General features: G+C 53.8%; 7 protein-coding genes across 7 annotated transcripts; 5 read left to right on the top strand and 2 right to left on the bottom strand.

The window, feature by feature from the left end:
- Positions 1 to 736: 736 nt before the first annotated feature.
- Positions 737 to 1,538, top strand: J4E78_007186 (uncharacterized protein; the record flags this gene model as incomplete). The annotated part of the gene is made up of 2 exons (XM_049367793.1): positions 737 to 941; positions 1,054 to 1,538. 2 exons carry the CDS (start codon positions 737 to 739, stop codon positions 1,536 to 1,538), a joined length of 690 nt encoding a protein of 229 aa, XP_049220763.1.
- A 120-nt stretch (positions 1,539 to 1,658) lies between these two features.
- J4E78_007185 (uncharacterized protein) lies at positions 1,659 to 2,270 on the bottom strand (the record flags this gene model as incomplete). The annotated part of the gene is made up of 1 exon (XM_049367792.1): positions 1,659 to 2,270. The coding sequence occupies one exon, from the start codon at positions 2,268 to 2,270 to the stop codon at positions 1,659 to 1,661; it is 612 nt and encodes a 203-aa protein (XP_049220762.1).
- Positions 2,271 to 2,632: 362 nt separating this feature from the next.
- Positions 2,633 to 4,818, bottom strand: J4E78_007184 (uncharacterized protein; the record flags this gene model as incomplete). The annotated part of the gene is made up of 2 exons (XM_049367791.1): positions 2,633 to 4,058; positions 4,112 to 4,818. The coding sequence occupies 2 exons, from the start codon at positions 4,816 to 4,818 to the stop codon at positions 2,633 to 2,635; spliced, it is 2,133 nt and encodes a 710-aa protein (XP_049220761.1).
- A 253-nt stretch (positions 4,819 to 5,071) lies between these two features.
- On the top strand, positions 5,072 to 5,940 carry J4E78_007183 (uncharacterized protein; the record flags this gene model as incomplete). The annotated part of the gene is made up of 5 exons (XM_049367790.1): positions 5,072 to 5,096; positions 5,151 to 5,209; positions 5,264 to 5,542; positions 5,594 to 5,850; positions 5,904 to 5,940. 5 exons carry the CDS (start codon positions 5,072 to 5,074, stop codon positions 5,938 to 5,940), a joined length of 657 nt encoding a protein of 218 aa, XP_049220760.1.
- Positions 5,941 to 6,641: 701 nt separating this feature from the next.
- J4E78_007182 (uncharacterized protein) lies at positions 6,642 to 7,152 on the top strand (the record flags this gene model as incomplete). Its single annotated transcript, XM_049367789.1, has 2 exons — positions 6,642 to 6,682; positions 6,765 to 7,152. The coding sequence occupies 2 exons, from the start codon at positions 6,642 to 6,644 to the stop codon at positions 7,150 to 7,152; spliced, it is 429 nt and encodes a 142-aa protein (XP_049220759.1).
- A 283-nt stretch (positions 7,153 to 7,435) lies between these two features.
- J4E78_007181 (uncharacterized protein) lies at positions 7,436 to 10,767 on the top strand (the record flags this gene model as incomplete). The annotated part of the gene is made up of 6 exons (XM_049367788.1): positions 7,436 to 7,440; positions 7,780 to 7,956; positions 8,002 to 8,862; positions 8,910 to 9,103; positions 9,150 to 9,175; positions 9,229 to 10,767. 6 exons carry the CDS (start codon positions 7,436 to 7,438, stop codon positions 10,765 to 10,767), a joined length of 2,802 nt encoding a protein of 933 aa, XP_049220758.1.
- A 536-nt stretch (positions 10,768 to 11,303) lies between these two features.
- J4E78_007180 (uncharacterized protein) lies at positions 11,304 to 12,272 on the top strand (the record flags this gene model as incomplete). Its single annotated transcript, XM_049367787.1, has 1 exon — positions 11,304 to 12,272. The coding sequence occupies one exon, from the start codon at positions 11,304 to 11,306 to the stop codon at positions 12,270 to 12,272; it is 969 nt and encodes a 322-aa protein (XP_049220757.1).
- Positions 12,273 to 12,326: the final 54 nt, after the last annotated feature.

Here is a 12,326-nt window from a genome sequence, read left to right as displayed (position 1 = left end):
GCACCTGACAGCTCAGGCACAAACAATCGACAGCTTTACGCCAGAGCCCAAAGACACCACACCTTGGAACATGTTAGATACCAATGCTTACACGACGGCCTCGCACCGCCCCAACGCAGCCGCCCCAGTGACCACCATGACGCACATAATATACGACCTCCATATAGCCAAGCCCCACCGTTTCCGTCCGAAACCCAAAAGCCCACCCCCATTGCGCCATGTGACATGCGGTACCAAACCCCCAATGCCGTGCCCAATCAGGTAAAACGCTGAAACCTGGGGGGCGACATGGCCCGCATGCAAGTTCAAAATCTCCTCCATCTACACTTCGCGCCTCCGCTTTCCCCCATCCCGGCGAATGAGCGTGTGTCGTGCAAATTGAGTGCTGACGGCCTGACGGGGCACGCGCTACCCGACAGGTGCCAAGGAAAGCTTGATGCTGGCGATGTTAATCTATCTAAGTGGTCGGGGCGAAAATGAAAGAAGATAGGTGGGTGGAGGCTACGAACGGGGTGCGGAGATGACGAGGGAGGAGTAGGTACAGCGGCCCGGGTGGATGTTAAACGTCGGTGTTAGATTGCTGTGGTGAAGTGTGCTACGGTGTATGCATGACCAAAAGAATCGAAAGTGGTGAATAAATACTGAGAGTAGTGCCAGTGGTCGAAAGAAAGACTCAATACGAATCATCATACCCTCTTTACTCTTTCTGCCATCTTACCCCGTCAACCATCTGAAGATGAAGTACGCCACCGTTTTCCTCGCTGCGGCAGCGACCGTCTCCGCACACTCGACCTGGCAAGAACTCTGGGTCGGCAGCGAAGACAAAGCTGGCACATGTGTGCGAACTGTCAAGGACAACAGTCCCATCACCAGTCTGACCTCGCCCGACATGTTCTGCGGACGCGGCCCAGCTTCTACATCGGGGGTTTGCGAAGTCGCTGGTAAGCCTCTCTAATCCCTTATCCTTATCCTTATCCTCAGCCCACCCAGCATGGCACATGTAATGAGATATGAGGATGTGACATATATCATATACTAACAAAACCCCCACAGCCGGCGGTTCCCTAACCGTCGAAATGCACGCCCAACCCAACGCACGCTCCTGCTCCCAACCCGCCATCGGCGGCAACCACTACGGCCCCGTCTTCGTATACATGGCCAAAGTCGCCGACGCCAAAACCGCCACCTCGGGTTCCTTCTTCAAAGTTGCCGAAGACGGATACACGGGCACGACAGCCTCCTGGGGCACCGAGATCCTTAATGCGAACTGCGGAAAGCGCGCCTTTACCGTGCCCAAGAACATTGCTTCCGGGGATTACTTGGTCCGCGCCGAGGCAATTGCGCTGCATGCTGGTGCGAATAACCCGCAGCCGTATGTTAGTTGCTTCCAGGTGAAGGTTACGGGCGGTGGCAGTGCGACGCCGAGTGGTGTTAGCTTTCCTGGGGGTTACAAGACTAGTGATCCGGTCTTTACGAAGGCGATTTATGATTCTAGCTTCAAGTATGTTAGTCCTGGACCGGCGGTTTACTCGGGTTGAGAGTGCGCGTACTTTGGTGTTGGGAAGTTTTTGGGCGCCTCGCCCTGGGTCGTAGAGTTGTTGGCTCCCTCTTCATCTTTATGAAGTAAAGACTTCAGGTAGCCTATGTACATATTGTCGTTAGCGCCATTGCAGAATGAAGAGGCTCATGTACATACTCGATGTAATCCGTTGCACCGCATCCGCAATCTCCTCGCTCGAGTCCGTATTCTCATCCAGCGTCAAAGCCGCAGCAACATACTTAACAGGCTTAGCCCACGGCCTCCCCTCCTCGTCATCCGGAGCAGGAAAAAAGATCAAGTCGAATCGAGCGACCTGTCTGAAGGCATGTTCGTATTTGCCCCTCTTATTCTTGTACTCCTGCGATTCTTGGAACGTCTCAAAGTCGAAGTCTGCGCAGTCTAACCCGTTGGGCTTGAATATACCCGCGAGGGTCAACAGTTTTGTTGCTGACCTTGTTAAGTTGTTGCGGTATGAAACCATTTTGGTGATTCCTGCTAGGATCTCTGGGGCCTTGTCGTGGTTATCGTACCCTCCGTTGAGACATTTCCTTATACGACCGTTGAACGCTGTGTTTGGGGCTAGGCTATCTCTACCTGGGAAGCTGTTGAGGTAGAATTCGCACTCGGACTTAAGGGCGTCTATACCTATCGTTGAAGGACAGGGGCGTTCTTGGTGAGTCTCCCAAATTGGCTCGGAAGGAGATGGTTGGTCTTTCTGTGGAGACTGCATGGTGGAGGAGTTTTGGGGTCGAGAGGGGAGGGTAGCGAACAGAGGTTTATATACCTCTAGTGCGCTACCTCGGCCTTCGTGCTAGGTTGGCGCGTCTGAACCGGATTCCTGGTTTTGAGCAGGTGTCATGTGAATTTCAGAAGTCGTAAGTGGTTGGTCTGCTCCGAGTCGCCACAGTACCATGGGAAGATGTGAATGAAATTGACATCAACCAACGCGTTGGGTAGCTTTGTAACCCACCACCCTAACTCCCAATAAACTAAAAGTTAGCATTGTGACGACATCCACCACCCACCCTATCGTGAGTGGTTCGTCTGCTCTGCGTCATCGCAGTACCGTGGAAGGAAGTGGAATCAACCATGTTACAGCTGCAACACGACTTTCGTCTTTGCAAGTGTCCGTCCATCGAAGCCAATGCCTGTGACTTCAACCTCAATCCCTTGCCCCACATACCGTCCCACAAACTTCTCGTTCATAACATGCTCCAGCGCATACGCTCTGGCGAATAGTGGCCCCGATGAGCGAATCGTGAAGTGTGAAAACGGGCCGGTGATGTCGCTCCATGGCATATTCGTAATTCTGGACTTGCCGTTCTCTGCATCCTCGTACTCCCAGCACAGCCTAACATGCTTACCGCCCCCTTCACCGCGCTTTTCGAGTCGGACGTTAGTGATTCCGAGAGAAGAACCCTTCGGCAAATTAGATATCGGCGAGATGCAAATCTCCTTGATACCCATCACCCTCACAGGCCCACGTAAAGTCCCCCTCAACGGACCCTTAACCCGTATACCCAGCTCTTCTATCCTCGCTCCAGGTACATTATCCAGCAACACGATCGGCTTCCGCGATAGATGCAACGTGTCATAATGCATCGTTCTACCCGATTTGAAGTACAAGAAAAACGTCATGTCCTCCATTTCCGGTGGTCTAGGATCCTCGTAGCTGTCTAGCACCATTGAGAGTTGCAGGGATCCATCGGCTGGCATGTCGAGTTTGTAGAGGGGAAGGAAGGCTTCTACGTCAAAGTCTTCGGTTGGCTGTTGTGGGACTAAGGAAATGAAGGAGATGACTAGGATGTTTTGTTTGTGAGAGTGTTCTATGTGATGGGAGAGTGTGACGCCTTCGCTCCCGGGGATGAGGCTGGCTGGACGTGGAAGAACGGATTGCGAGCCCAGTTGTGAGTGTGCATTGCAGTTGTTGAATAGGTATTTTGCGTCGTCATCATGTGGAGAGAATGCGCGGGTGAAGTTGGTGTAGAAGAAGTGTTCAGAGCCTGCCACGCGCTCTTTGGCTGTATGTAGGATTGGAAGCTCTTTGTTCGGCGAATGACGCGATGTGCAATCTCCGCAGGTGCACTCAATGCCCTCTGGTAGTGAAGTACCTTCCCAGACGGTGCGTACGACGTCCCGCTCATGGCCTGGAAAATGCTCGAACGACCATGCTGGTGCAAAGATACCAACCGATTGACCCGTATCCGAGAGTCTGGCCAATGCGACTCCAGTGTTTGTACCACCGCCCCCATATTCCGGATATGTGACGCGAGGGTGGGTAAAACTAGACTTGTTCTGTGCCCAGACGTCCACGCCAAAGTAGATACTCTTCTTCTTGCCTTTGGCGAAAGGGCCATGAAAGCCAGCGTACTGTGCGAGCTTCATTGATTCAGAAACATGAATATCCGTCCAGCAATAATTGGTGAGTAGGTTTTCGCACGCGTCGGCAAATTTGAGGTTGGAGCTGGTCAGCGCGTTCTGGTATGATATTTTGTTGGAAGTGGTGAGCGCATCGTACCTGGGTTAGAGTCATGCGTCAGTCATGCGTGATAGTGGATGTGAGGCTATTACCATATGAGCCGTTTATGGACTCCTAGCTCAGCCTTAAGCTGGCGTAGAAACGCTTCAAGGACCTCTGAATTCCATACGTCGTTTGGGAACGGCTTCTCGATGTTTATGAGCCAGCCATCAAAGCCGAAGTGTGTTGCAATGGAGGCCAACTTCTTCGCGATGGGAAAGTTCAAATCCCCAGACTCTTCTGTTGTATGATTCAACAGGCGTTCCGAGCCTTCAGTTTGCGGTTCAATCAAGAAGGTGCCCAGCGCTTCCACACCGTTTCTGTGCAGCGTATTCGTCCATGTTGGTGGGGGCACACAGACCAGCTTATGAGAGAAGTAGACAAAAGTATCAACAAACTGGAGATATTCACACGAGTAGAGTTCCTTGTCCACACCGACGGCCTGCACGCTTTCGTAGTCGTGGTAGTTGCCAGAATAGTCATGGATTAAGAGAACACCAGTTTTGTAGTCGTCGGTCGGAACTCCACCGGTGGCTCGCAACAACGGCGTATTGGCTCTTTGCAGAGGGTCAGAGTCAGCCTCGGTCCACGATTCCAATTGCTCAAAGGTATCGAAGTAGGCGAAACCCTTTAGTCGATCTAATGCGCGCTGATGGCGTCTCTCTTCCGGTGTAGGTCCCGTGTCCGGGGTGGGAAACAGATGGCGGTAACCATCGCGGATAGGCCTGAGGATATCTTTCCACCCAAGAAGAGAAGCCATATCCGACTGCGGGTGAAAGTGGTGAGTGTATGGCGACAGTGGTGCGAACTGCTGCGGGAAGTAGCGGCGATCGGGATGACGTTGGCGGCAGGGGCATGTCTTGGCGTGCAAGGCTCCACAGCTCCATCCCTACGTGAAGCAGCTGGCGGAACGTGTCTTTTATGTCAGGCACTCAACACCCACCGACCACCACGCCTCACGTCGCCAAACCTCTGCCGCTCTTTTCGCCGCGACCAGCGACCCACGCACCGCCATGATGAATCTCTTCCGACTGCTGGGTAAGCCTCGCGATACCAAATGATGCTTCGAGTATGATGGGCTAACACGTCTAGGGGATTTATCCCACCTGCTATCCATCCTGATTCTGCTGCATAAGATGAAGGTGTCGAGCGTACGTATATCGGAATTGCACACGTGATGCGCCGCATATACTGACATGGCATAGAGCGCGTCCGGCATCTCGTTCAAGTCACAATTCCTCTATTTGATGGTCTATCTCACGCGTTACGTCGACCTGCTGTGGACCTTCTACGAACCCAAGTCGCTCTACAATACCATTTTCAAAATCATCTTCATCAGCACATCCGCCTACACCGTCTACCTCATGCTCAACGACTACAAGCCGACGCACGACCCGAATCTCGACACGTTCAAGGTGCAATATCTGCTGGGAGCGAGCGCGGTGCTGGCGATACTGTTTCCGTACAAATACACATTCTCTGAGGTGGGTAGCAGAAGGACTTGTGATATAAGAGGAAGGTGCTGACTGAAGTAGATCCTCTGGGCTTTCTCCATCTGGCTGGAATCAGTCGCCATTCTGCCCCAGCTATTCATGCTGCAAAGAACCGGCGAGGCGGAAACAATCACGACACACTACCTGTTCGCGCTGGGGGCGTACCGGGCTCTGTACATCCCCAACTGGATTTACCGCTACTTCTTCGAGGTGCCCAAGTTCTACGACCCGATCGCGGTGATTGCCGGCATCATCCAGACGATCCTGTACTCTGATTTCTTCTACATTTACTACACCAAGTACGTCTCCAACCGCTACTGAAGGCGCATCAACATGCTAATTGAACATGCAGGGTCATCCAAGGCAAGAAGTTCAACCTGCCCGTATAGACCGCGCGCGCATGGACGCTGCTCCCTTCTGCTGTTGGCGGCCGAGTTCGGTCCTACTCTGCTTCGTATCTGGGCATATTTGTGTTAGGCGGGCGTTTTGTGGCATTTTTATGGAAGGAGGCAGCCTCTGATAGTTGGCTGGTTGGGCGTTGGACGAGTTGGACGACATCACACGAGGGTGAACGGGCATGTAGGAAGATACCTTGAAATGAATAGACGTGAGATGGTCAGAGGAGTGTTCTGAATATGCAAGCGATAAGGCTGAGACAGGAGAAAAGCAGTGCATGCATGTGCGCCACCGACTGCAGCCTCGAGGCATCAAGGGGAGCCGAATGCTTGCCTGAAGGCTCACTGCCAATCAGCGTACGCTAATTCGGCGGCCAGGACTCCGCACCATCCATGCATCTCGCAGCCGTCAGCCCTCTTACCTTTGATACTTTGTTATCCTAATAAACCCATTTGCTATTTCTTCGTCCGCTCGCTGTTTTCACGTTGCCCATTCGCCTCGCCGACTTATCGCATTAGTCAGCGCATCCACGTCCGCCCGTCGACGATTATCGCCTCCGCCTCAGTTATCGCCGTAAAGTGCGCGCCTCACACGACACCAAACATACGTCAGGGCCATTAGGGCTGCAGCGTGCGCACGCGAGGCTCCCTACCTACACACACCTAAAGTCACACCCACAACCCACCAACCCGCCATGTTCTGCCTCCGCAGCTGGATCCCCGTCTTGTTCTTCTTGTAAGCACACACCCACCCACCCATCTCCTACCACTCCTACCACTGCACGCGCATTCCCTCCCTAACACCTCCCCCGCCGCAGATTACGAACGCACGCCTCCCCCGTCTACCTCGTCCTCTTCATCTCAGCAACCTACTTCCTAAACCGACCCTGCGTGTACTGCTCGCTCCTCCTCTTCATCCTCGTCGTCGCCCTCTTCGACTTCCACACCCCGTGGTTCGATGCGCCGCTGTCCGATAGCGCGGAGCTGGCGCTGAATGGCACGGTTGCGGAGACGGCGGGTGTGCTGGCGCAGGCGGCGAATCATACGGCCAAGGCGGTGGTGAGGGGGGCGGTTGAGGGGGTTAGGGGGAGGGTTGGACTAGGGCAGGGGAGTGAAGCTGGAGGGCAGAGTTATGAGTGGGTTAAGGGGTTGTTGGGGAAGAAGGAGTGGAGGATACAATGTTTGGATGTTTTGATTAGGGTTTGAACGGGTGGGATGGATTGAGAAGATGGGGGTGCGGGTCTGCTATGTAGAGGTGTGCGAGGCGTTTGTGGCTGGTAGGCGTGGTGGAAAGGATACTATCGCATGGCTGGGGCGTATACTGAAGCATTTGCAGGCGTCAATGGCATACCACTTTCAGGATTGATATTCATCAGCTTGTGCGTGATACACATGCTTCGAGCAGATGGAGAGAGGAGGGCACTGCAGACCTCGGGGGACAACGCGCTTCAACCATCACAACGCATACATAAAAGAACAGCAAGACGGAATGCCGTTCCAGCATCCTCCCATCTGGATCTAGATAAATACATTCAAGACCCCGCGCTAAAGCGAACGCAGGGATTCAGCCTAGGTGGGGCGCTTCGGCGTGCCGCACGCGCACCTTCCCCTCTAAGCCTACACGCATCATCTCATGCCAGTCCAATTGAAACATTGACACCCCTCTTTCCTCTTTCGCTCGAGGTTATCTACCCCGCGGACCTTCATCCTGGCTGCTCTATCTGCCTCTGCGAGACTCTGCTCTCGACAATTGAGGTGTAGAGCTAATCCTTCGACGCGTCTGTATTCTGCTGTATCGCATTCACTCACCTCGATCCACCTTAGCCGCTCTAGAAGCTTCTCTTCTGCAGCTAGAGAGCTTGATTCTGCCCCACGTACCCAACTACGCCTAAGACCGAGGCTTGCCGTAGCAAACACAAACACGTTTGCAGCACAAAAGAGGTTCTGCCAGAGCGAAGTCACCAGCAGTTTCGTCAACATGGCTTCAGATCGCGACGTCCTCCCCGCATGGTTAGTTGATACATCCCTAGTACCGTAACCAAGCTGACAAACCAGGGCCAAACCCTCGCACTACGCCCTCTCCCTCCACGACCTCGAATTCGGCGGCAAGTTTGCCTACAAGGGTACCGTCAACATCACCACCAAAATCACAAAGGACGATGGCTTCAGCACCCTCGTCCTCAACGCGCATCAGCTCAAGCTGCAAACCGCCGAGCTGAAGGCTGGCGACAAGACACTGTCAGCAAAGGACATCTCATACGATGAGAAGAGGCAACAGGTCACACTCGACTTTGGCGAGAAGATCAGCTACTCAGGCGAAGCTCAGCTGGAGATCAAGTTTGAGGGCTTTGTCAACAACATCATGGCCGGCTTCTACCGCTCCAAGTACAAGCCCAAGGGCGACGTCCCCGCTTCCGTCGCAAAGGACGATGAGTTCCACTACATGTTTAGCACCCAATTCGAGGCCTGCGACGCCCGCCGCGCTTTCCCCTGCTTCGACGAGCCCAACCTGAAGGCTACCTTCGACGTTGAGCTCGAAGTGCCCAAGGACCAGGTCGCCCTCAGCAACATGCCTGAGAAGGAGATCAAGCCCAGCAAGCGGGACGGCTTCCACACTGTCGTCTTCGAGCGATCGCCCATCATGTCCACATACCTGCTGGCGTGGGCCATCGGTGACTTTGAGTACGTCGAGGCTTTTACCGAGCGCAAGTACAACGGAAAGAACATACCTGTCAGGGTCTACACTACCCGTGGTCTGAAGGAGCAGGGTCGTTTTGCTCTGGACAACTGCCACAAGATTGTCGACTACTTCTCCGAGGTCTTCCAGATTGACTACCCGCTTCCCAAGGTCGATCTGCTGGCTGTTCACGAATTCTCACATGGAGCTATGGAGAATTGGGGTCTCATCACCTACAGGTGCGTCAAGTGCTTGAACAAGCTGGATTTTATGTTAACGTACCTAGGACTACTGCCGTACTCTTCGATCCCGCCACATCGGCCGACAGCTACCGCAACAGGGTCGCTTACGTTGTTGCTCACGAACTCGCCCATCAGTGGTTCGGTAACCTGGTCACCATGGACTGGTGGAGCGAGCTTTGGCTCAACGAGGGTTTCGCGACATGGGTCGGATGGCTTGCCATTGATCATTTGTACCCAGGTACGTCAAATCACTACTATTGCAGAACTCTGCTAATTCTCACTAGAATGGAACGTCTGGGGACAGTTTGTCGTACGTCACAAATCTCGAGGTATCTACTACCAGCCTATTGACTATTTCTCTAGACTGAATCCGTCCAACAAGCTTTCGCCCTTGACGCGCTACGAACATCCCATCCCATCGAAGTACCCGTATACGACGGTCTTGAGGTCGACCAGATTTTCGACCACATCTCTTACCTCAAGGGTTCCTCAGTCATCCGCATGCTGAGCGCTCACCTTGGCGAGAAGGTCTTCCTGCAGGGTGTTGCCGACTATCTCAAGGCCCACCAGTACTCCAACGCCACTACCAACGACCTGTGGTCTGCCCTTAGCAAGGCGTCTGGTCAAAACGTCAACACCTTCATGGACCTATGGGTTCGCAGGATCGGTTTCCCAGTCGTCACCGTAGCTGAAGAGCCTGGTCAAATTGGACTGCGTCAACAACGCTTCCTTCTTGCGGGTAACGTCAAGCCCGAAGAGGACCAAACTACCTGGTGGATTCCGCTTGGCCTTCACTCTGGCGAGTCAGCTTCCAGCGCGTCTGTTCACGAGACCACTGCAATGACACAGAAGGAAGACACAATCCGCAACGTCAGCGACAGCTTCTACCTGCTCAACAAGGACCTCACTGGTTTCTACCGCACCAACTACCCTGCGGACCGCTTGAAGAAGCTCGGAGAGGACCGCGATCAGCTCACCGTGCAAGACAAGATTGGCCTCGTAGGTGACGCCTACGCCAACGCAGTAGCAGGTTACGGCTCCACCGCTGGTCTCCTCGCACTGGCAGAGCGCTTCCAGGACGAGTCTGACTACCTTGTATGGTCTCAGATTCTGACCAACATTGGCAACGTCCGTAGTGTCTTCTCCGGCAGCGAAGACATCAGCGAGGGACTGAGGAAGTACCACCTCAAGCTCATCACCCCAGCAGTCGAAAAGGTCGGCTGGGAGTTCAAGGATGGCGAGAACTACCTCGTCGGCCAACTTCGCGCCAGCCTCATCCTCTCCGCCGGCATCGTCGGCCACAAAGCCACCGTCGACGAGGCCCTCAAGCGTTTCGACGCCTACATCAATGGAGACAACAAGGCCATCCACCCCTCGCTCCGCCGCGCCGTCTTCGCCACTGCCATCAAGAACTGCGGCGAACCAGCCCTCAAAGCCGTCCAAAACGAATACCTCCACACCACGTCCATCGACGGCAAAGAAATCTGCCTCGGCTCCCTCGGCCGCGTCCAAACCCCCGACCTCGCAAAGCAAGTCATGGACTTTGTCTTCTCCGACGCCGTCGCCATGCAAGACAAGCACAGCTCCACCATTGCCCTTGCCAACAACTCCAAGGTCCGCCCGGAGGTCTGGCACTACATCCGCGATAACTGGGACTCCAAGGTGCATCCTGCGCTTGCTGGGAACCCGGTTGTCCTAGAGAGGTTCCTCAGGTTTGGATTGAATAAGTTTACGGATGCCAAGGTGGCGGATGAGATTCAGGAGTTCTTCAAGGGGAAGGATACGAGGGGGTATAATAAGGGGCTGGAGGTTGTGGATGATACTATTAGGAGTTATGCGGCTTATGCGGAGAGGGATGCGGGGGTTGTTAGGGAATGGCTGGGGGCGAATGGGTATGCGTGACTTAGTGGGAAGATGTGATGGGATTTGCAGAGTAAGGTGAAGATAGGGATTATTTGTCCGATTTGAGTCAGCGGAATGGAGTCTCACCTGTCTATTTGAGTTCATGTCGCTCTAGCAATGCTCGCGGGATGGCCAAGCTCTGTCTTTTGACTCGTGCGCATCTGGCCGCTCAGAGATGGACTATTGGATAGATAGGCTGCAAGGCTGGCCCGCATCTTTCGCACGGCCAATTCACTGTGGCTGCTTACCCGCATGAAGTCGTCAAAATCACAAAACATACTTGTAGGCTTCAGCCGCAGGGTTACATGTGCTGTGCCGCTTTGGTGGGGTAAACTCGGCCTTCCCGCTGCATGCCAATCAGTGCTACAGCGAACGCATGCGAATCAACGCTTGCAGATATGCTGTATGGGATGTGGTATGATAAGCGTACGTCAAGTCTCTTTCTCCTCCTTCTCTCTGCAAGCGCCTCTCCTTCTTACTCCACCGAGTACGCTTTCCACTCACTAATTATTACAAACTTCATCAACGCACCGTCAATGTCTTCCATCACGAGCTGTGGTGTGCCATATATCTATGGTGTCGCAGCCTTCAGTCCCGAGCGAAAGTTCAAAACCTTAGAGGCTGGTCAAGCAGTCCTGGACACCTTGCGGCGTGCGAACGTGCTGCATCTGAACACAGCGCAACTATACGGCGAGAGCGAGAAGACTCTTGGACTTCTCAAAGCGGGCGAGACTTTTACCATTGATACAAAAGGCGCGGGTGGCTCTTTGCCTGGAGCGCTTGGGCGTTCGGAGATTGTGCGCAGGGCAAGAGCATCGCTGGCGCTTCTGGGCGTGGAACAGGTCAACATCTTCTACATCCACTCGCCGGATCATACGGTGCCCATCTCAGAGACTCTCGCTGGCATCCAAGAGCTCTTTGAGGGCGGCGTCTTTCGACGGTTCGGTCTCTCGAACTATCTGGCAGAGGATGTGGAGAAGATATACGCTCATTGCTTGTCCAACAACTACGTTCTTCCCACGGTGTTCCAAGGAAGTTACAACCCGGTCAGTCGCAGAGTGGAGTCAGAACTGCTGCCAACACTACGGAAGCTGAACATTTCCTTCTACGCGTACGGGCCGCAGGCAGGCGGGTTTCTCGCAAAGAGCAAGCAGGAGGTTCTTGACGGGAAAGGCCGGTTTGATCCCAACAACCGTGGTGGCCAAATGCTTCGTCGGCTGTATTGCAAAGACACACTACTGGATTGTTTAGAGGAATGGCAAAATATTGCCACAGCTGCTGGGTGCTCCAGGTCTGATTTGGCATGTCGATGGGTTAGGTACAACAGTGCGTTGAAGCCGGAATGTGGAGATGCTGTCGTGTTCTCTTCTAGTACCGTTGCGCAGACTGCGGAGATGATCCGGGGGCTGGAGGCGGGGCCGCTTGATGATAGCGTTGTCGCACGTATTGATGAGATGTGGCAAATGGTCAAGGATGAAGCGCCGCTGGATAACATCAATGGATGATCGAGGAAACCTTTTTGTTTAATAGCTCATATATGACCTGATAAAGTCTACACT

Source organism: Alternaria triticimaculans (genome assembly GCF_023758025.1).
Source record: "Alternaria triticimaculans strain BMP 0046 chromosome Unknown scaffold_10, whole genome shotgun sequence".
NCBI lineage: Eukaryota > Fungi > Ascomycota > Dothideomycetes > Pleosporales > Pleosporaceae > Alternaria > Alternaria triticimaculans.
Note: the sequence above shows the minus strand (reverse complement) of the source record. Positions and strands in the feature narration are given on the sequence as shown.